Source organism: Balaenoptera physalus (assembly GCF_965194825.1).
Source record: "Balaenoptera physalus genome assembly, chromosome: 14".
In the NCBI taxonomy this organism is placed as follows: domain Eukaryota; kingdom Metazoa; phylum Chordata; class Mammalia; order Artiodactyla; family Balaenopteridae; genus Balaenoptera; species Balaenoptera physalus.
This window is the reverse complement of record NC_138893.1, coordinates 56,973,910-56,998,501: the sequence shown is the minus strand read 5'-3', so window position 1 is coordinate 56,998,501 and position 24,592 is coordinate 56,973,910. Positions and strand designations below refer to the sequence as shown.

The following is a 24,592-nucleotide window of genomic DNA, read 5'->3' as shown; positions in this document are numbered from 1 at the left end:
GATCTTCCTGGATCAGGGATTTAACCCATGTCCCCTGCATTAGCAGGTGGAGTCTTTTTTTTTTAAATTTTATTTATTTATTTATTTTTGGCTGCATTGGGTCTTCATTGCTGCACATGGGCTTTCTCTAGTTGCGGCGAGCGGGGGCTACTCTTCATTGCGGTGTGCAGGCTTCTCATTGCAGTGGCTTCTCTTGTTGCAGAGCTCAGGCTCTAGGTGCACGAGCTCAGTATTTGTGGCTCGTGGGCTCTAGAGTGCAGGCTCAGTTGTGGCACATGGGCTTAGTTGCTCTGCGGCATGTGGGATCTTCCCGGACCAGGGCTGGAACCTGTGTCCCCTGCATTGGCAGGCAGATTCTTAATCACTGAGCCACCAGGGAAGTCCTGGCAGATATATTCTTAACCACTGTGCCACCAGGCAAGTCCCTTTCTTCTTTTTTAATACAGACATTTAAAGCTATAAATTTCCTTCTAACCACTGCTTTAGCTGCATTCCATGAGTTTTGGTGTGTTGTGTTTTTGTTTCCATTTATCTCAAAATATTTTCTAATTTCCTGTGATTTCTTCTTTAACCCATTAGTTATTTAGAAATGTGTTTAATCTCCATGTTTGTGAATTTCTGTTCACAAACAAAAGTTCTTCTGTTATTGATTCCTAACTTAATCCCACTGTAGTCGCAGATCATACTTTGTATGATTCCAGTCCTTTTAAGTTTATTGAGGCTTGTTTTATGGCATAACATATGCTTTATCCTGGAGAATGTTTCATGTAAACTTGAGAATAATGTGTATCTGGCTGTTGTTGGGTGGTGTTTTCTATAGCCATCAGTTAGGTTTAGTTGATTATAGTGTTCAAATCTTTTGTATCCTTGTTGATCTTTTGCTTGTTTCATCTGTTATTAAAAGTGGGATTATTGAAGCCTCCAGCTATAACTGTCGAATTGTCTATTCTTCCTTAGTTCTGCCAGTTTTTGCTTCATATATTTTTGAGGCTTTGTTGTTACATGTGTATATGTTTATAATTGTTATGTCTCCATGGTAAGACCTTTTTTCATTATAAAATGTCCTTCTTTGTAATACTTTTTGTCTTAAATTCTATTTTGGCTGATATTAGTATAGGCACTCAGGCTCTTTTGGTTACTCTTGGCATGGTATATTTTTTTTTTTGGTATTTTTTTTATTATGTTATTTTTGACCTTTTTGTGTCTTTGCCTCTAAAGTGTGTCTCTTGTAGGATAGCATATAGATGGATCTGTGTTTTTTTTTCAGTTCAGTCTGCTGATCTCTTCCTTTTGATTGGATTGTTTAGTTCATTTATATTTAATGTAATTACTGATAAAGTAGTATTGACATCTACCGGTTGTTTTAATATGTGTGATGTCTTTTTTTGTTCCTCTCTTTCTCCATTATTGCCTTCTTTTGCATTAAATAGATATTTTCTCATGTACCATTTTAATTCCCTTGTCATTTGTTTATACACACACACACACACACACACACACACACACACACACACATTTATATATTTAGTATTTTCTTAGTGTTTGCCCTGGGAATTACAAGTAACATCTTTATCTTAAAACAGTATAATTCTCATTAATCCCTCTCCTTTGTGTTATTCTCATACTAATTATATATTTACACATTAGCCATTGACACAGTTTTATAATTTTATAACTCTTTATGCAGTTGTTTTTTTAAATTAGAAGAAAAGAGTTACAAACAAAAATACACATATACTGGGCTTCCCTGGTGGCGCAGTGGGTGAGAATCTGCCTGCCAATGCAGGGGACACGGGTTCGAGCCCTGGTCTGGGAAGATCCCACATGCCGCGGAGCGACTAGGCCCGTGCGCCACAACTACTGAGCCTGCGCTCTAGAGCCCGTGAGCCACAACTACTGAGCCTGCGCGTCTGGAGCCCGTGCTCCGCAACAAGAGAGGCTGCAATGGTGAGAGGCCCGCGCACCGCGATGAAGAGTGGCCCCCGCTCGCCGCAGCTGGAGAAAGCCCTCGCACAGAAACGAAGACCCAACACAGCCAAAAATAAATAAATAAGTAAATAAATTAAAAAAAAAAAAAAAGATCGCATCATTTTAAAAAAAAAAAAAAAAAAAAAAATACACATATACTGTCTTTATATTTTCCTCTGTATTTACGTTTAGTGGTACTTTTTATTTCTTCATGTGAATTAGAGTTACTGTCTAGTGTCCTTGCATTTCTGCCTGAAGTACTCCTGTTAGTGTTTCTTTTAGGGAAGGTTCTGGTAGTGTCACATTCTCTCAATTTTGCTTATCTGGGAATGTCTTAATTTCTCTTTTGCTTTTTTTTTTTTTTGGCCGCACTGCATGGCTTGTGGGATCTTAGTTCCCCAACCAGGGATTGAACCTGGGCCCTTGGCAGTGAAAGCACAGAGTCCTAACCACTGGACCACCAGGGAATTCCCTCTCCTTTGCTTTTTTTTTTTTTTTTTTAATTTAATTTTATTTATTTATGGCTGTGTTGGGTCTTCGTTTCTGTGTGAGGGCTTTCTCTAGTTGCGGCAAGTGGGGGCCACTCTTCATCGCGGTGCACGGGCCTCTCACTAATGCGGCCTCTCTTGTTGCGGAGCACAGGCTCCAGACGCGCAGGCTCAGTAATTGTGGCTCACGGGCCTAGTTACTCTGCTGCATGTGGGATCTTCCCAGACCAGGGCTCGAACCCGTGTCCCCTGCATTGGCAGGCAGACTCTCAACCACTGCGCCACCGGGGAAGCCCTCCTTTGCTTTTTAAGAGTAGTTTTGTTGGATATAGAGTTCTTGGTTTTTCTTTCAGTGCTTTGAATATGTCATCCCACTGCCTTCTTAAGCCATTTACTTTTAAGGAGTTTTGAGGTTTGGATTATTTATGTAATTGAAAAAAGAATGGTAATTATGTTAATTAGAGCAAATAGAACTATCTTTATTTGTTAACTTTTTTCTTTTAGTCCTCTATTAAAAGACAGGACTAGTTCTGCACTTCCTAGCTGAGGTGAAAGTTATCTAACAGCACAATATCAATGTAAACTTGTTTTACAGATAAGTAAGTGACGTTACAAGTGTGTTGAACTTTATTGAATAGACCTTTAAAAAGAATTTCTCTTTTTAAAGCTATAATAAATCATAGTGTAGTATCAAAACAATAATACTTTTAGTCTATTCTCTGATCTTTCAATGTGTGTGAGTATAAACTACCTTAACTTCGTAGATTCTTTTCAGTGTGAGGTGGTAGTATATACATTTAACTGCATTCATACCTGAGGCAAACAGAGGCTAGGTTCCATCACGATTACACTGCTAACTGTAGTAACATTGAAAACTAGGCTTCCTTTTGTCTAATCACATGAAGTTTTATTCTTTCACAACTCCTTTCAAATTGGATGTTCTCCTATAAGTTTTTGAGTTTGGTGTAGAAGAATGATTTTTTGCTTTGATAGTGCTCAGTTTTTCTGTCTTATATGGCACCATACTACAGTGAGTTCCAGTAGGCACTTCTGTTACTTTGTATTATTCCTGTTCTATATGTGTATGATCTGCAAGAGACCATGAGTGTTGTTTGTTGTTCTTTCCCCAGTGCCTTCCATTTTACCTGATATTTCATAAAGATTTGCTGCATTTAGTAATTGACTTGACTCTTTAACACAACACTCAGTTTTTAATACAGACACTTTATATATCTTTATCTGGGAGTTTATGTCAACAGGCACTAAGTCCTCTGGGAAAGACTGTATCTTTATACCTGTGTAACAGATGTGGCTGTTGGCAGAAGGTCTCAGTTTCTTGCCGCATGGGCTGTCTGCAAGTCTGCCTGATAGTCTTCATGACGTGGCAACTGGCTTTCCCCAGAAGGGAGTGATCTGAGAGAGACCAAATGAAAACCATGATGCCTTTTATAACTTAATCTCAGAAGTGACATACTTTTACTTCTACTGCATCCTATTGGTCACATAGACCAACCTTGGTACAATGTGGGAGGAGACTACACAAGGGATCTTTGGGGGGCGTCTTGGAGGCTACCACACTCACTTTGTAAAAGAAAGACATATCCTTCACTGATACCTGGTGGTACCATTGTGCATTGTCTTGATGTGTAAAAACTTCCAAGGTGCCAAATAAAGGAGAAGTCTTCTTTAACAATTAATCAAGGGACAGTATACACATAAGGGTTCCTCCCTTTCTCTTCCTGTGCAGATTAATAGTAAACCATGTTAGAAATAGTATATTTTGTCCTATGGTCAGATTTGCTTAGTTCTTGTACAACATGTTCAGAAGTTGAGGCTTGCCAACTAATTTTGTTAGTTAGTTTCCCTCACTGACAGCCATATTTTCTTTTGTTAGTCAAAAATGTATAAAGGCTAAGTGACAAGTTGGGCAACAGTCAAATTATTTGAACTTACCTTTAGTCTTCTTAATTGTCATGATACCAAACAAGGTTACTATCTATGAACCATAATGCCAAAACTTGTTCTTGGTATTCAATATGAAATACCATTCCGCATTTAAATCCAGTTGTTAAAAACTGAAAAATGACTCTTACGGGGTAAAGTTATCCGTTTAGCAGTGTGTTTGTGTATGTGTGTTTTTCATTACTCTTCTGATTTTATTTTAGGGTGATGAGGAAACATTTGAAAATTATTACCGAAAACAAAGAAAGAAACAGGCAAGACTGGTATTGCAACCCCAGTCAAATATGGTAAGTATGTGAAAATTTTGAATTGGTTATGTTGAAGTTTTTATCCTCTTTAATTTCTTCAAGGCATGCATTCAACTACAAATATTTATTGAATACCTACCATTTCCAATAATTGGTTTAGGTGTGAAGGTTACAGCAGTGAACAAAATGGCTAAGTCCCTTCTCTCATGAACTTACATTCAATTAGGGAAGATAGACTGTAAATGAATAAATAAGACAATGAATACATAAAAAGATAAATAAGTAAATATATAAAATGTCAGGGAGTGATAATTAGTTTCTGACAATGTGGTAGACTGTGTATCTTGATTAATTGTTCTACTGAAAAAACAACTAAAGGTGCTGGATAAAACATTTTTTAAAATCTTAAATTCTTTTTAAATGTGCTGAGGATCAGGTAGGAAAGTATAGTCCTGAAAAAGACTAAATAAGTAATCTGAAAGGGCTATGTTTGTGGGATTTTTATTAGTCATTCTCAAGAATATATGTATTTTTTTGGTTATAAAATTGTGATGTATTCACTGTAGAAAAATAAGGAAAAATTGAAATAAAATAATCTATAATGTAAAAAAAAGAAAAAAACTAAGTCAATATGGAACTGTTCTATATGTTGGTTATGGTGATAGGTATGTGACTAGATGTATTTGTGAAAACACATAGAAACAGCACATGAAAAAGAGTTTTGTTGATATAACTTATACCTCAATACACCTAAATATAAGAAAAAACAGGAAAACCTAAATGAGGAAAGAAATTCAGACAGGCATAATGAAGAACTGAATGTAGCTTTTATCCTAGGGGCATGTGCTGAATGGGAAAGCATAAGTTTTGAGGACATAGGGGTGCAGGGGGCTAAGCCTAGAGTCACCCAAAGTGGGTGATAAGAGACTGTCTCCTTTGTAAGGCTGAGACTCCAAAGAATTATAGCCCATTATTAGTATGACCTAAAGATAAAACCATCTAGCAAAACCTCTCTGGTCCTTCTGTCAAATACACTAAAGAAAATTGCCTATCCCAAATCCTGGTGCTGAGTGAACAAAGAAAAAAAATCTCTGAGAATTCATAACAAGCAGTTCCTCAAATATGTTTGCAATCCAAATTGATTCTACTTGGATAATCAAAAAAATCTCAAGCTGAAAATTTAAAGTGGTTCCATTTTGATATTGTCTCCAGGTGCCTAGTAGAAGCAAATGCAGTTCTTCTCCGAACCTTCATACCAAATTAAAGGATATCCATAGTTGAGGTTTCAAGGAAAATTAGCAACTCATACTCAGAATTAGTTATCAAACAAGTGAGAATCATTAGAAATATTGACAATATTTGTAAATATTGACAATAAATTGTAAAAGACTTTCAATATTTGAGTTATTAGGCATAGAATATAAAATAACACTATTATATTTAAAGAAATAAAAGGCAAACTTCTGATATCAGTAGGGAACAAGAAACTATAAAGGAATTACCAAAAAAATGTGAAAAAAAAATCAAGTAGAATACCTAGTAATTAAAGATATATTAGCCAACATGAAAAATTTTGTGAACAGGTTGATGAATTCTCTTAGTTGATCTGAAGAAATTTCTAGACTACATCATAGAGAGACAAAAGAATAAAAATATAGAAGAAAGATAGAGGAGATACAGAGAGGTCTAACATATTTAGTTGCAGTTTCAGAAAGAGAGGATAGAACAAGAGGGACAGAGGAATATTTGAGGTAACACCTGAGAATTTACTAAGACAGATGAGAAACAGAAACCTACAGAGTCAAGTCCAAGGAATCCAAGTAGGTTAAATAAAAAGAAGTACACTTTTAGAGAACTTGAAATGAAAATGTAGAACACCAAAGATAAAGGGAAAATAGAAGACCTGAAAAACATTATGAGCTAAGTGAACTAATTGACATTTATTGAATAATTCACCCAAAACAGCAGAATACACGTGCTTTTCCAAGTGTACCTGGAAGTTTCACCAAGATAGATCATATTCTGGGTAATAAAGTAAATCTCAATAAATATTAAAAAATTGTACAAAGTGTGTCTTTTGACTACAAGAGAATGAAATTATCCATATGCAAAAAAATGAATGTTGATGCTTACCTCATTCAACATTTCAAGAAATGGATCATGGACCCAAATATAAGAGCTAAAATTGTAAAACTTTTGGAAAAAACAAAGGTTAAAATCTTTGTGACCTTGGGTTAGGCAATATTTTCTTAGGTGAGATACATAAAGCATGAACCATAAAAGAAAGAAATTCATAGATTGAACAACAAAATGGAAAATTTCTACCCTTCAAAAGGCAGTGTCAAGAAAATGAAAAGACAAGACATAGATGGAGAGGATATTTGCAAAACTCATGTCTAATAAAAGGCTTGTATCCAGAATATATAGAGAACTTGTATAACTAACTAAAGACAGACTAAAAAGATTCAAATAGACATTTTACCAAAGATACACAGATGGCAAATAAGCACATGAAAAGATGTTAAATATCATTTTTCATCAGGGAAATGCAAATTAAAACCACAATGAGATACCCCTACATACCTACTAGAATGGCTAAAATTAAAAAGATCGATAATAGCAAGTGCTGGTGAGGATTTGGAGCAGCTAGAACTCTCATAAACTTCTGATAGGTATAAATATTGTACTGCCACTTTGGAAAATAGTTTGACAGTTTGTTATAATGTTAAGCATACACTTACCATATGACCCAGCAATTCCACTCCTAGGTTTTTACCCGTGAGAGATGAAAATTTATTCACATAGTGGCTCATATGTGAATGTTTATAGTAGCTTTATTCATAAATGCCAGAAACTGGAAACATCTCAAATGTCTGTGAACTAGTGAATAGATAAACAAATTGCTGTACCTCGACATAATGGAATACTACTCAGCAGTAGAAAAGAAACTGATACATGCAGTGACATGGATAAATCTTAAAAGCATCATTCTAGGTGAAAAAATTCAGATACAACAAAGTTATGTATAGTACGATTTGTGTTATATGACATTTTTGAAAAGGCAAAACTATGGGATAGAATGGGATCCGTGACAACGGGCCAGAGTTGGGCAGAGTGATTCACTATAGAGGGGCATAAAGGGAACTTTTTATGAGACAGAAATATTCTATATCTTGATTTTGGTGGTGGTTACACAAATGTCTACGTTCATCGAAACTCATCGGGCTCTGTATGTAAAAAGGGTTTTAATTTTGCTTTATGTAAATTATACCTCAGTAAATTTGACTTTAAAAACAAAGATAAAGAGAAGACCTCAAAAATACCCAGAGAGAAGAGATTATTTTCAAATAAACAAGACAGTGGAATATTTTCAATACTGAAGGAAAATAACTGTCTACCTGGGATTCTGTATTCAGCGGAACAAGGGCAAAGATAGACATTTTCAGGCAAAGAAGAGGAGAGTTTGTTACCAAGACACCCTTACTAAAAAAAGGATATACTGCAGTCAAAAAGAAAGTGATGCCAAATGGAAGATATGTGATGCTAGAAGGAATGAATAGCAAGGAAAGTGTAAATATGTGGACAAATCTGTGTTGACTGTAGAAAATAATATTAATAAAATATTATGGTCGTTAAAACAAGATAGAGTTGAAATGCACAGTAACAATAGCATAAACATTAGAGTGCGATGGAAGTTAATGAAGTGAAACTGTTCTACAGTTTTGGAATTGTCCAGAAAAGAGTAAAATTATTGATTAATTTTAGAGTTTGATTACTTAAGTATGCATAATGTAATTTCTGTAACCACTAAAAGAATAGAAGCAATATATACTTAAATATAATTTTTATATTTTCTCTACATCTGTGTCTCAATTTCTGCCCTGCAAACCGGTTCATCTGTACCATTTTTCTAGGTTCCACATATATGTGTTAATATACAATATTTGTTTTTCTGACTTACTTCACTCTGTATGACAGTCTCTAGGTCCATCCATGTCTCTACGAATGACCCAATTTCATTCCTTTTTATGGCTGAGTAATATTCCATTGTATATATGTACCACATCTTCTTTATCCATTCGTCTGTCGATGAACATTTAGGTTGCTTCCATGAACTGGCTACTGTAAGTAGTGCAGCAATGAACATTGGGGTGCATGTGTCTTTTTCAATTATGGTTTTCTCTGGGTATATGCCCAGTAGTGGGATTGCTGGGTCATATGGTAATTCTATTTTTAGTTTTTTAAGGAACCTCCATACTGTTCTCCATAGTGGCTGCATCAATTTACATTCCCACCAACAATGCAAGAGGGTTCCCTTTTCTCCACACCCTCTCCAGCATTTGTTGTTTGTAGATTTTCTGATGATGCCCATTCTAACTGGTGTGAGGTGATACCTCATTGTAGTTTTGATTTACATTTCTCTAATAATTAGTGATGTTGAGCAGCTTTTCATGTGCTTCTTGGCCATCTGTATGTCTTCTTTGGAGATATGTCTATTTAGGTCTTCTGCCCATTTTTGGATTGGGTTGTTTGTTTTTTTAATATTGAGCTGCATGAGCTGCTTATGTATTTTGGAGATTAATCCTTTGTCCATTGATTCGTTTGCAAATATTTTCTCCCATTCTGAGGGTTGTCTTTTCATCTTGTTTATGGTTTCCTTTGCTGTGCAAAAGCTTTGAAGTTTCATTAGGTCCCATTTGTTTATTTTTGTTTTTATTTCCATTACTCTAAGAGGTGGATCAAAAAAGATCTTGCTGTGATTTATGTCAAAGAGTGTTCTTCCTGTGTTTTCCTCTAAGAGTTTTATAGTGTCTGGTCTTACATTTAGGTCTGGAATCCATTTTGAGTTTATTTTTGTGTATGGTGTTAGGGAGTGTTCTAATTTCATTCTTTTACATGTAGCTGTCCAGTTTTCCCAGCACCACTTATTGAAGAGACTGTCTTTTTTCCATTGTATATCCTTGCCTCCTTTGTCATAGATTAGTTGACCATAGGTGCATGGGTTTATCTCTGTGCTTTCTATCTTGTTCCATTGATCTATGTTTCTGTTTTTGTGCCAGTACCATATTTTCTTGATTATTGTAGCTTTGTAGTAAGGTCTTAAGTCAGGGAGTCTGATTCCTCCAGCTCCGTTTTTTTCCCTCAACACTGCTTTGGCTATTTGAGGTCTTTTGTGTCTCCATACACATTTTAAGATTTTTTGTTCTAGTTCTGTAAAAACTGCCATTGGTAATTTGATAGGGATTGCATTGAATTTGTAGATTGCTTTGGGTAGTATAGTCATTTTCACAATATTGATTCTTCCAATCCAAGAACATGGTATATCTCTTCATCTGTTGGTATCATCTTTAATTTCTTTCATCAGTGTCTTATAGTTTTCTGCATACAGGTCTTTTGTCTCCCTAGGTAGGTTTATTCCTAGGTATTTTATTCTTTTTGTTGCAGTGGTAAATGGGAGAGTTTCCTTAATTTCTCTTTCAGATTTTTCTTCATTAGTGTATAGGAATGCAAGAGATTTCTGTGCATTAATTTTGTATCCTGCAACTTTACCAAATTCATTGATTAGCTCTAGTAGTTTCCTGGTTTCATCTTTAGGATTCTCTATGTATAGTATCATGTCATCTGCAAACAGTGACAGTTTTACTTCTTCTTTTCCAATTTGTATTCCTTTTATTTCTTTTTCTTCTCTGATTGCCGTGGCTAGGAATTCCAAAACTATGTTGAATAATAGTGGTGAGAGTGGACATCCTTGCCTTGTTCCTGATCTTAGAGGAAATGCTTTCAGGTTTTCACCATTGAGAGTGATGTTTGCTGTGGGTTTGTCATATATGGCCTTTATTATGTTGAGGTAGGTTCCCTCTATGCCCACTTTCTGGAGAGTTTTTATCATAAATAGGTGTTGAATTTTGTCAAAAGCTTTTTCTGCATCTATTGAGATGATCATATGGTTTTTATTCTTCATTAATAATTAATTATTAATATGCTGTATCACATTGATTGATTTGCATATATTGAAGAATCCTTGCATCCCTGGGATAAATCCCACTTGATCATGGTATATGATCCTTTTAATGTGTTGTTGGATTTTGTTTGCTAGTGTTTTGTTGAGGATTTTTGCATCTATATTCATCAGTGATATTGGTCTTTAATTTTCTTTTTTTGTAGTATCTTTGTCTGGTTTTGGTATCAGGGTGATGGTGGCCTCATAGAATGAATTTGAGAGTGTTCCTTCCTCTGCAATTTTTGGAAGAGTTTGAGAAGGATGGGTGTTAGCTCTTCTCTAAATGTTTGATAGAATTCACCTGTGAAGCCATCTGGTCCTGGACTTTTGTTTGTTGGAAGATTTTTAATCACAGTTTCAATTTCATTACTTGTGATTGGTCTGTTCATATTTTCTACTTCTTCCTGGTTCAGTCTTGGAAGGTTATACCTTTCTAAGAATTTGTCCATTTCTTCCAGGTTGTCCATTTTATTGGCATAGAGTTGCTTGTAGTAGTCTCTTAGGATGCTTTGTATTTCTGCAGTGTCCACTGTAACTTCTCCTTTTTCATTTCTGATTTTACTGATTTGAGTCCTCTCCCTCTTTTTCTTGATGAGTCTGGCTAATGGTTTATCAATTTTGTTTATCTTCTCAAAGAACCAGCTTTTAGTTTTATTGATCTTTGCTGTTGTTTTCTTTGTTTCTATTGCATTTATTTCTGCTCTGCTCTTTATGATTTCTTTCCTTTGGCTAACTTTGGGTTTTGGTTGTTCTTCTTTCTCTAGTTCCTTTAGGTGTAAGGTTAGATTGTTTATTTGAGATTTTTCTTGTTTCTTGAGGTAGGCTTGTATACCTATAAACTTCCCTCTTAGAACTGCTTTTGCTGCATCCCATAGGTTTTGAATCGTCATGTTTTCATTGTCATTTGTCTTTAGGTACTTTTTGATTTCCTCAGTGATCTCTTGGTTATTTAGTAACCTATTGTTTAGCCTCCATGTGTTTGTGTTTTTTACGTTTTTTTCCCTGTAATTCATTTCTAATCTCATAGCATTGTGGTCAGAAAAGATGCTTGATATGATTTCAATTTTCTTAAATTTACTGAGGCTTGATTTGTGACCCAAGATGTGATCTATCCTGTAGAATGTTCCGTGCGCACTTGAGAAGAAAGTGTAATCTGCTGTTTTTGGATGGAATGTCCTATAAATATCAATTAAATCTATCTGGTCTATTGTGTCATTTAAAGCTTCTGTTTCCTTATTTATTTTCATTTTGGATGATCCGTCCATTGGTGTAAGTGAGGTGTTAAAGTCCCCCACTATTATTGTGTTACTGTCAATTTCCTCTTTTATAGCTGTTAGCAGTTGCCTTATGTATTGAGGTGCTCCTGTGTTGGGTGCATATATATTTATAATTGTTATATCTTCTTCTTGGATTGATCCCTTGATCATTATGTAGTGTCCTTCCTTGTCTCTTGTAACATTCTTTATTTTAACATCTATTTTATCTGATATGAGTATTGCTACTCCAGCTTTCTTTTGATTTCCATTTGCGTGGAATATCTTTTTCCATCCCCTCACTTTCAGTCTGTATGTGTCCCGAGGTCTGAAGTGGGTCTCTTGTAGACAGCCTATATATGGGTCTTGTTTTTGTATCCATTCAGCAAGCCTGTGTCTTTTGGTTGGAGCATTTAATCCATTCACATTTAAAGTAATTATCGATATGTATGTTCCTATTGCCATTTTCTTAATTGTTTTGGGCTTGTTTTCATAGGTCCTTTTCTTCTCTTATGTTTCCCACTTAGAGAAGTTCCTTTAGCATTTGTTGTAGAGCTGGTTTGGTGGTGCTGAATTCTCGTAGCTTTTGCTTGTCTGTAAAGCTTTTGATTTCTCCATCGAATCTGAATGAGATCCTTGCTGGGTAGAGTAATCTTGGTTGTAGGCTCTTCCCTTTCGTCACTTTAACTATATCATGCCAGTCCCTTCTGGCTTGTAGAGTTTCTGCTGAGAAATCAGCTGTTAACCTTATGGGAGTTCCCTTGTATATTGTCGTTTTTCCCTTGCTGCTTTCAATAATTTTTCTTTGTCTTTAATTTTTGCCAATTTGATTACTGTGTGTCTCAACATGTTTCTCCTTGGGTTTATCCTGTACGGGACTGTCTGTGCTTCCTGGACTTGGGTGGCTATTTCCTTTCCCATGTTAGGGAAGTTTTCAACTATAATCTCTTCAAATATTTTCTCGGGTCCTTTCTCTCTCTCTTCTCCTTCTGGGACCCCTATAATGTGGATGTTGTTGCGTTTAATGTTGTCCCAGAGGTCCCTTAGGCTGTCTTCATTTCTTTTCATTCTTTTTTCTTTATTCTGTTCCACAGCAGTGAATTCCACCATCTGTCTTCCAGGTCACTTATCCGTTCTTCTGCCTCAGTTATTCTGCTATTGATTCCTTCTAGTGTGTTTTTCATTTCAGTTATTGTATTATTCATCTCTGTTTGTTTGTTCTTTAATTATTCTAGGTCTTTGTTAAACATTTATTTCATCTTCTCGATCTTTGCCTCCATTCTTTTCCTGAGGCCCTGGATCATCTTCTCTATCATTTTCTGAATTCTTTTTCTGGAAGATTGCCTATCTCCACTTCATTTAGTTGTTTTTCTGGGGTTTTATCTTGTTCCTTCATCTGGTACATAGCCCTCTGCCTTTTCATCTTGTCTATCTTTCTGTGAATGTGGTTTTTGTTCCACAGGCTGCAGGATTGTAGTTCTTCTTGCTTCTGCTGTCTTCTTGCTTCTGTCGTTCTTCTTGCTTCTGTTCTTCTTCCTTCTCTACTTAAATATAATTTTAAAAAGCTAGAATGATAAAAAAAATTTGTCTTAGAGCTGATAAAAAATGGTAATTTAAATCTATAAGTGCTTGATAACATTGACTTAAAATATTTAAAGCAAAATTGCCACAACTTAAAGGATAAGTAAAAACATCTATAAGTATAGTGGATGCTTCAGTATCTTACCAGCCAGTGGACAGTATATCAGTAAGAATACAGAACATGCTTAATAGGCTTATCTAATAGACTGTATAGAATTCTGTTTGGGAATTCCCTGAGGGTCCAGTGGTTAAGACTCAGCGCTTTCACTGCCATGGGCCCAGGTTCAATCCCTGGTCGGGGAACTAAGATCCCAAAAGCCACACAGTGCAGCCAAAAAAAAAAAAAAGGAATTCTGTTTCAACACCTGTAGAAACAGTTTTTTAAGTACACATGGAACATTATAAAATGTGACTACATACTGTGTTATAAAGCAAGTATCAAGAAATATCAAACATCTGTGTCATGTAGACTATATTCTCTGATCATAGTATTTTTAAGCCAAAAAATAATAACAGTCCCCTCCCTGAAAAAATCCAGATGTTTGAAATTTTTGATCACTTTTATGAAATATATAAAATATAATATTTGAACTTAATTGTTATATTTCATGTAATAAACTTTTATGAAATTCAAATGATCAAATATTTTCCTGTATACCTTTTGTTAAAATTATAAACAATAGGAAATCGTAGACCATTTCAAAGGAATTTGACTTTTATTATGAATCAGATGAAAAGTCATTGGAGGGTTTTTAGCAAATGATACAATTATTTGATTACTGTTTGAAAACTATCATTCTGGCAGCTATCTGGAGAATAGACTGTAGGGATCAAGCCTGAAAGCTTGGAAGACTAGGTAGGAGCATGATGTAATTGTCCAAGTGAGAGATGATGGTAGCTTGAACTAGCCTGCTGAGAAGGAGGTTCTGAAATCATATTGACTTTTTAATTTGCTTATTGTTCGTTTCCTTTCGAATGCAAGTTCCGTGAGGGGTAAGGACTTTTTGTTATTTACCATTGTATCCCTGGTGCCTTAAAAATGTATGCAGCATATAGGAGACTCTCAATAAATATTTGTTAATAAATGTTGTACTGATTTGGAATTTACTTTTATGTTATTGATATTTATTGTTTTAAATTGATTTTTATTTTTCATTTAAAGCATGAAACAGTTGATGGCTATAGAAGATATTTCACTCAAATTGTAGGGTATGTATCTAATATGGCAATAAGTATTATTTTGATATTGTGTTATGTGTCAGAACTAATGATTTGGTATTTAGGTTTTAATTTTTTTTTAACTCATGTTATTTTGGTAATTACTGTTCTTAGGTTCTTTGTGGTGGAAGATCACATTTTACATGTGACCCAAGGATTAGTAACCAGGGCATACACTGACGAGCTTTGGAACATGGCCCTCTCAAAGATAATTGCTGTCCTTAGAGCTCATTCAGTAAGTCAGACAATTTATGTTACTAAATTTTTAATTCAGTTACCTCAAGAACTTCTGAAATGCATAATGTCAGAAGAAAAAACTGTACCTCCATCAGTTCTGCATTTTTTTTTGGTAATTGCTCAGATTCGGAAGTAGTAATGACAGGCCTTTGTTTGTCTGGTAATATTGCAACTGAGTGGGGCTTCCGAAGACACTTTTAGTCCAGCATTATAGAAGATGAAGAATTAAGCTGGTCTCATTAGTCTCAACTGACCTCTTCATTAGATCACTGAAAAGCACCATGAAGAAAGGGTTTTTAATTATCAGTCCAGATTCTTTGTTTCCAAAGTAAACTCCACCATTAAAACTCAGTAGAACTTGTTCTTCGATGTTTATAATTTGTTTGCAGTAATACAGTTATAAATTTCTTAAAAATATGCAGTTCTCAGAATTTGAACTCATTTAGAATAATGACCCTTTAAGTAATGAGAATTATTTTTATGAACGAAGGTAAAATGATAAAATATTTTTATAATATGCCTTTTGTGGAAATAAAAATATGTGTTATAAAGACTATTGAAATAAATAATTTCTTAGTGTGGACTTTTTCTTAAGACAATTTTGGGAGTTTACCTTCAGTGAAATTTCCCCAAACTTAAAATTTTATAATCTATTATTTAAAATCTTATTATTGAGAATAGAGATTGAAAATATTTTGCAGGAAGATTATTAGTTTAAGTGATATTTAGATTATAAATACATTATATTTTTATTTATCAGGGACATAGATTTTGGATACAGTATTTGTCCAATGAACTACAACTTTTTCTGACATATTATAATAAAGAACAATACATTTTATCATGGTTTATATTCAGGCCAGCTATGAATATGTAATATGATAGTGTGCTTCCTATTAATTCCATGGCATCAAGTATGAAATCATAATATATTAAATGCAACATATCACACTTAAAATCTTATTACATGCTATTAAGGGGACAAGAGTGAATTTCACTATCCCTTTGGAATTAATTATTTTTCTTTGGTGCATTACTAAGAAAATACTTAAATTGTCATTTCTTATATTAGAGAATTATATTGATTGTATCTCTTTTATAATAGAATAAATAATTGAAAAGTAGAAATATATGGTCTATATATAAACCATTTTTTCAATTTGAAATAACTAGTTCCTTAAAATCTAAAGACTTCTGGAAATATAAGCATCATTGCTTTGACCAAAGTTTAGTGTGTACAAATTTCAGAAAAATTTCTTTTCATATAAAACAGATACTTTAGTTATATCATATTATGATCTTTCCCTAAGAATTTTTTCATGAATAGAGGAAGCCAGCTGTGGATCTAATAACCAAGACTTCAAATTTATTGTAAGTCAGGCAAATTAAGGGAGAAATTTTCCAGTTTTATTTCTTAGTTTTTAACCAAATGACTCTGGTGTGTGTTTGTTTGTTTGTGTTTCCACCCCCACTTACCCTTCATTCTCGCAGTCTTATTGCACTGATCCTGATCTTGTTCTGGAACTGAAGAATCTCATTGTAATATTTGCAGATACTTTGCAGGTGGGTGATAATCTAATATTCAATTAATGGCTATTTGAGCACTTAAAGCTATTCAAAACATAGACCACACTCATTTATTTTATTGTGGCTTAATGGTAGTAAATTAGTAGTAATCAAATGTTTACTTATGTATTGATATTCTCCTATTACTCAGGACTTTTCATACCACCTCCTTCCTGATTATGAAGCTTGGACAGAACTCAGGGAATATTACCATCTTTTATAATATTGGTCATTCTGTTAGAGTAGATATAATATTTTTGCAGTTAAAAAAAAAAATACATGGTGTAGTGGAAACAACCCTGAACTAGAAATTAGAAGATTAAAGTTCTGCCTGAGGAAAATGAACATGAGCTGTGGAATCACAAAGACCTGGAGTTTATATTCAACCTTTGCTATTGACTAATTTTATATCTACAGCTTTTCTAAACTTTAGATCCTCATTTGTGAAAATGAGTTTGTTAATTACTAGTTTTCAGAATTGTTTTGAGTTTTAAATGTGATACTGTATATGAAAACACATACTAGTGTGAAAGCTGTGTGTACTCATTTTCTTCCTAATTTCAGGTGTACTGTGACTGTAAACAAATCACTTTACTTCTTTGCGTTTTGGGTTTTGTTTTTCTTTTTAAAATAAGGTTAAAACTGAATTATCTTAGAACTCAATGTCTTTGTGGTTTTCAGTATCAAAGTTTTAAACTTGTCCCTCCTCCTTGATCACAGATAATAAAGAATTGATTGCATTTGTTTTTCATGCTTAAATTTATGGGATTTTTATGGTTGGAATAACTTTTTTGTGAAACATAGACCAGCATTTTCCAAAGTGTGATAATAGATGTTACTTAAAAAGAGTTCTGTGGTCAAAAATGTTTAGAAAATGCTGAGTGAAGTAAAACAGATTTTTCCACTAAAAGCCTGTCTCAGAGCAAATTTACACCATACGTTTCCAAAAGGAAGGTGATTATGCAGCATTTTCCCAACATATTTGACACGTAAATCTTTTTTCCCCTTAGAGAATCTTTTAGATCTAGAGCTTCATATAAAATGCTTTGGGAAATGCTAAATTGTTGGCTTTATCACAGGAATCTTTCCATCCTAGAATAATAGTTGTCTATTTTATTCTTAAACCTAAGGAGAAGATACCACAAGCTCCTTAGTAAATTATTTTATTGCCTTACATCTTTATTAGTTTGTATGGCTTATACTATAATACCAAAATAATTTGGGGTTTTTTTGCTTTCATAAATTTTGTGACTAATGTACCTGTAATACTGATCTCTCTGCAAGAAAACGTAGGAAGTTTTATTAAAGACTGCCTTAATATCTGGGGCTTATGTCTAAGTAACTTGAGGGAGCTTTGCTATCCTTAATGACTTAAAGCATTGCTACTCAAAATATGGTCCAGGGATCACAGGTCTACAATTCGTTTGTTATGGATCCATAATGAAAAGAAACTTTTGTCAGAATGTAAATCAACTATGTCACTAAATACAAAATTTAGCTCAGTTGGCTTTTTTTTTCTTTTTTTTGGTAACAAAACTTTCTTGATACCAGTATCAGCATTGATTTATATTCTGGTGCAAGCTCCTTACCTCTTTTTTAAAAACCATACAAACTGTTCTTGAGTTGGCACTTTGAGTACAACTGTAGATTCAGTTGTAGATTGAGTATTTGATGTGTTTCCAAGGAACTCTGCAGAGAATCAAGGAGTAATAGACAACATTCAAATAATAGAAGCATTAGAAAAGCAACAGTGATGGGTGCATAAACCCTTGTAAATATACCTTTCTCATCCTACTGCTTTGAAATAAAGTTAAGGAAAATGAACCAGTTCTTCTTACTTATTCAGAAATCCTGCAGTATTTTCATTTCACTGAATACTGACAGGCTGATTATTAGGGTAATCTCATACTGAATTAATAAATACTGGCTTTTCAAGTTATACTTAATAATTGAAGAATTGAGGAAAGTCTTTTCTTTTTTAAAAAAATTTATTTATTTATATTTATTTATTTATTTGGCTGTGTCTGGCCTTAGTTGCGGCACGCGGGATCTTCGTTGTGGCATGCGGGATCTTTTGTTGTGGCGTGCAGGCTTCTGTCTAGTTGTGGCACGCAGGCTCAGTAGTTGCAGCATGAGGGCTCTCTAGTTGCGGCATGGGGGCTCTCTAGTTGTGGCATGTGGGCTCAGTAGTTGCAGCACGCGGGCTCTCTAGTTGTGGCATGCGGGCTCAGTAGTTGCTGCATGCGGGCTCTCTAGTTGTGGCACGCAGGCTCCAGAGCATGCAGGCTTAGTTGCCCTGCGGCATTTGGGGTCTTAGTTCCCTGATCAGGGGTCGAACCCGCATCCCCTGCATTGGAAGGCAGATTCTTACCACTGGACCACCAGGGGAATCCTGAGGAGGGTCTTTTCTAATTAACCTTTAACTAATTAAAGAATATTGCACAATATTTTGCTTTTAAAAGTGGCACTTTGCCAACTTAAGGAAATTTTTCTTTTAAAAATGTAATTATTTCATCATTTAAAACAAAGCTGACTAAACAATAAATTAAAAAAAAAAAAACCAGCATGTTCATAGTTCTGCTTACTGCCTATTAAGCAAATAAAAAGCAAGCATTTATTGATTCGTTCATTAACATTTTTTTGAGCACCCACTATGTGCTAGCAGCTAGATGATATATACAATGATAGATATAAAAATCAGTAGAACAGTAGGGACATAAAGATTCTTGGCTTCAAGAAATTCACACTTTAGTTGTAAACAAATAAGATGTATAATAAGACATACTAATTTAGTAATATATTAAAGAGCTTTGGGCTCATAGAAGATAGAATGATAACTTTGATTCCAGGAGTTGGGAAAGGCTACACAGAAAGTTGAAATGTGAGCTGGATTTTGAAGGAAATGTGAGTTCAGCAAGTAGATATGAAGAAAGAGGCATTAATGGCAGACAAAATAGCATGTGTCAATTACAGGTAGAGGTATGGTATGGTGAGCATGAGACTGGCTGAGCAGCTTAATGGTGTTAGAAACAGTAGTGTTTGAGTGTAAGCAAAGAAGGGCAGAGAGTGGTAATGAAACTGATAAGGTAGTTTGAGCCAGATTGTGGCATGTCTTGTGAGGCTTTAGTAAGCTTTCTATAGGGGAATGGCGTGATCAGATGTGTACTTTCAGATGATAATTTTAAGAGTTGGGCAATAGATTGAGTTGAAAGAGACGGATGGTTGGAATTTCAGTTTAGGAAGCTCTTACAGTGGTCTAGGCAAGAGATGTTAAGGACCTGAAGTAAAACAGTGATACTGGGGCTTCCTTGGTGGTGCAGTGGTTAAGAATCCACCTGCCAATGCAGGGGACACGGGTTCGAGCCCCGCTCTGGGAAGATCCCACATGCTGCGGAGCAACTAAGCCCGTGCGCCACAACTACTGAGCCTGCGCTCTAGAGCCTGCGTGCCACAACTACTGAAGGCCGCATGCCTAGAGCCTGTGCTCCGCAACAAGACAAGCCACCGCAATGAGAAGCCCGTGCACTGCAACGGAGAGTAGCCCCCGCTTGCCGCAACTAGAGAAAGCCCGCGCCCAGCAACGAAGACCCAACACAGCCAAAAATAAATGAATAAAATAAATAAATTTATTTTAAAAACCCAACAAAACAGTGATACTGGGAAGATTTCTGGAAGAAAGAAAGGTAGTAAATGATAGAGAAGAATGATAGGTTTGAATGAGACTTGTAAAGGAGGTAAAATCAAAAGAATTTGATGACTGATCAAATGTGTTTGTTTTGAGGGCATTTAGATGACTTTCAGGTTTCTTTCCTGATAAATTGGATTGATGATAGAGCTATTAACAGGGATAGGAAATAGGAAGAACACTTGGTTTAGTCTGAAAGGGAAGAGATAAGTTAACTTTAATGTGCCTGTTGGCAGACTGACTAGAGATGCCTAATTGCTGTTGGAATTAAATATTTAGAATTTATAGAGGTCTAGCTAGAGATACAGATTGAGAATAATCAGAGAAAGTAGTGTTTGAAGTCACTCAACTTGAAATTGCCCTAGAGAGCTAGAAGAAAAGATTGAAGGATAGAGATAGAAGAAAAAAGGAATCCAGAAGGATTACTCATAGATAAAAGGAGAACAAGGAGAGAGAGTGGTGTTATAGAATTCAAAACAGAAGAGTTTCAAGAAACAGAGGTAAGTGGAGTGAGAGATCATGGAATTTTATATTCAGGAGATTCTCTGTGACATTGCTAAGAGCAGCTTCAATAAAGGAATAGGAGTGGGAGTTAGATTGTAGTAGGTTTGGCTATGGAAGGAGTGACACAGGAAATTGAGGGAGGGCTTTTATGTTTTCTTTAGTTGTTCTTGGTTTAAAGATGGGAGGCAATTTAGCATGTTTATTTAGTGAAGAGAAAGGAGCTAGTGGAAGTTAAAGACACAGCAGAGTGAGTAGATAATCCATGGAGCAGTTCCTGCAGGAGGAGATAGGATCAAGACCAAAGATGAAGACGTAAGCCTTGAAGGGGAATAGGGACAACTTTGAGGCAAGCAGAAATGTTTGGTCCTGATATGGGTAGCATTTCAAATGGATTTGGAGTTGCAAAGGAATAAAGTTTTGGAGTGTTATATTTGATAACTTTTCCCTGTACAACAAAGTCAGTGTTAAATTGAAGGTGCAAAAGGAAACCATCATGTTTCAGACAGAATGTATTCTCTTTTCTTCTTGTATCTTATTTAGGGACAACTTCCCAAGACACAGATATGTAGATCACTAATCTTGAACTTTTTCTCCAATTCTGACTTCTAATACTTTTTAAGGTTAACAGTGTAATCCAGACAAAAAAGAGAAAGAAGAAATAGAAAAATTATTCCAGTTCATAAAACTCTTTCTAGACTCTTTTTTTACCTAGTACAACTTAGTAGAAAGTCAAAAGGATATCTTTTTTCATACTGTTGGGATGGCATACAATGTGATACAGTGATCACTTCACACAGTTCTCTAGTATTCTGAACTTTTAAAAATGAATATATTTATTTTACTTGTTTATCTGCTTTTTTGTGTGTGTTTTAGGGTTATGGTTTTCCAGTGAACCGACTTTTTGACCTTTTATTTGAAATAAGAGATCAATACAATGAAACACTGCTTAAAAAATGGGCTGGAGTTTTCAGGTTAGTCTAAGCCATGGTGCCTTAATGTAATGAAAAAGTTTGTCAAATGCTAAAGTAATTGGTTTTTGCATTTAGCAATAAAAAATGCTTATAATATTTTTTTATTGTGGTAAAATATATATAACATAAAACTTACCATTTTAACCTTTTATGGATGTACAGTTCAGTGGCATTAAGTACATTCACATTGTTGAAACCATCACCACTATCCATCTCCAGAAGTTTTTTATCTTCCTAAGCTGAAACTCTGTACCAGTTAAACAGTAACCCTCATTCTCTTCTTCTAGTCCCTGGCAATCACCATTCTGCTTTGTCTCTATGAATTCGACTCCTCTAGGTACTTCATATAAGTAGAATCATACAATGTTTGGTTTTTGTGTCTGGATTATTTCACTTAGCATAATGTCTTCAAGGTTCATCCATATTGTAGCATGTGTCAAAATTTCATTCCTTTTTAAGGCTAAATAATATTCCATTATGTATATCACATTTTATTTATCCATTCATCCACTTATGGATATTTGGGTTGTTTTCACCTTTTAGCAATTGTGGATGATGCCACTATGAACCTTGGCGAACAGTTGTCTGTTTGGGTCCCTGTTTTCAATTCTTTTGGGCATATACCCAGAAGTGGAATTGCTGGATTGTATGGTTAATATATGTTAAATATTTTGAGGAACCTCCATACTGCTTTCCACAGTGGCTGTACCACTTATAATCTATTTTTAATTGTTCTACTTTTAGTCCTAATCTCTGTAGTTTTTTGCCCCAGTAAATGATTAGATATGAGGCTGTAACTGTTCAATGGTATTTAGTACTAGAGACAAAAATTTATGGCTTATAAATTTTGTTTGGGGAAAGTGCTATTTTTACAAACAACATAATTGTTAAATTAAAAATCTTAAAGTATCTAATTAGGACAATTATTTTTGCTTTAACCACTTGCCTTCAGGGCACAAAGTATTTTAATAACTATATAATTTTGTATTGCCATGAAAAGAAATATCAACTCCCTCCTTTTTAAATTCTAAAAACTTTTCTCTCTCCTTTTGTGCCTTTCTCCCTTCCTTCCTTTCTTTTTTTCTTGTTTCAACAAAAAGTCAATCTTGAGAGCTTACATTTAGGTTAGCCAAAATATGATAGAAACGATGTGGCAATAATAGTTGATGTTATTAAAATAGAAAATATGTTAAATGATGTAACACTAGCTTGGCATTTACCCCATCAGTTTTCAAAACCTGTGGAGGGCTGGCCTTCTGAATACTGTGATAGAAATCTTTTAAAATACCGAAGTGGTTTACAAGGTTATACACTTCTATTAAGATGAACTAAATCCTTATTTAAGCTTTTTGTATTAACATTCCATAGGAGTGATCTTGTCAGGATGTTGTCCCAAATGAATAATTGACAGTCTTAGATGAGTCATGTATAAATATTACCAATTTTTGATATTTAGTATTTTAGAAATAGAGGTAGTGCTTATTGATAGGGATGGTAATCTATAATGTATATGCCATGATGTAATGTGATATAATATGATATCTTTATTTATATATATTTGTATATAAAAATCTTTACTTATAGGATTTCTGTTATTAACTTACCCTTTTCAGAAGAGTGTTTTAAGTTTTTACAGTTGCTGATAGATTTGTATTGAACCAGCTATTCTCTCTTATCTATCTTAAGACTTCTAGTAGTGAGATTGTTCCTCAAGATTGGGGAAACTGTGAGGTATTGTTTTCTGTCTGAAAAGCTAATGGGTTCCTTCAAAAAGAGATAGGATTAACATTATCCTCCATTATCATCATGGATTGAGAGCAAATGATAGCATGTCAATTGTAATTACCAAATATATTTTGACTTCTACTTTCAGTACTGTCCTAGGTCATGCTTTTTACTTAGATTTTTAAGAAGTAGCAGATTTTAAGCTTTTTTTGTCCTTGATCTGTATCTTCAAAGACTGTACAAGTACTGAATTGACAACCTAACAATTAAATGGGGAAAAAGGAAAAGTTATCATCAGTACTGAATAATTAAAACTTGACGATGTCCATGATAGAATTTATGATCTGACTACTGTCATACTTTGTTTATCCATGTGTGGTTCTCTCCACCTATATTGTAAGCACTAGTGTTTTATATTCTTGATTGCCTAGCTCCAGAGTCGTATTTTAACTACCTTGTGCACCTCAGTGATTTACAAGCACGTGACTTTATTTCCAGCCTCTCATTAAGATGCCAGAGCCATTTATCAATTAGATATCCATCATCCACTGCCCAAACCATATCCTTCTCTTAAGTTCCTTACCTCAGCAAATGTCTCTGATGAGGTGAGCTATACATCATTTGTCCATTTGCCCTGTCTAGAAACCACAGATTCATCAGGATTATATAATACTTTCCCTCATAATCCTCATTTAGTTTCTAAATCCCATATATTTTACTTTTTAAAAACTCTTGTTTCTGCCACTTCCTCTCTTCCTACACAAATACAGCTTTAATTCAAATTCTCGTCACTTCTTATTTGGATTATTCAGTCTTTCTAATTGGCCTCTCTCTGTTCATTATTGTCCTTTTCCTAGTTTTTCCTCCACTGTGTGAAAGTCTTCCTATGACATTCCTCTGCTTAAAACCTACTATGGTGTTCCATTGCCTACAGGAAAAATCTGGGTGCCTCAGTTTGTCCATCTGCCCAGCCTCATTTTAAACCATGTCCCTTGAATACTTTATACTCCAGTAGTACTGCACTACTTGTGGTTTTACTCAACCCCTCCCCGCACTCATACTTTTTCTCCCCTTATGTTTTTGCATGTTATGTTCCATCTTTCTGAAATGCTGTTTTCCCATAATCTCATTAGAAGTGTTTCTTTTCATCTTTGAAGACCCTACAGAGCCCGTAGCTTCTCTGTA

At 34.8% G+C, this 24,592-nt stretch overlaps 1 protein-coding gene across 8 annotated transcripts in view; it reads left to right on the top strand.

Moving 5' to 3' along the window:
* The window catches only part of EXOC6 (exocyst complex component 6), a 219,496-nt gene that overhangs the window by 86,404 nt on the left and 108,500 nt on the right, over nucleotides 1-24,592 (top strand). For all 8 annotated transcript variants that reach the window (XM_082423664.1, XM_082423666.1, XM_082423669.1 and 5 more), the window contains 5 exons: nucleotides 4,622-4,705; nucleotides 14,664-14,710; nucleotides 14,834-14,954; nucleotides 16,448-16,519; nucleotides 21,585-21,682. In XM_082423664.1, coding sequence (XP_082279790.1) covers nucleotides 4,622-4,705; nucleotides 14,664-14,710; nucleotides 14,834-14,954; nucleotides 16,448-16,519; nucleotides 21,585-21,682 — 422 coding nt within the window. The remainder of the gene's footprint in view (nucleotides 1-4,621; nucleotides 4,706-14,663; nucleotides 14,711-14,833; nucleotides 14,955-16,447; nucleotides 16,520-21,584; nucleotides 21,683-24,592) is intronic.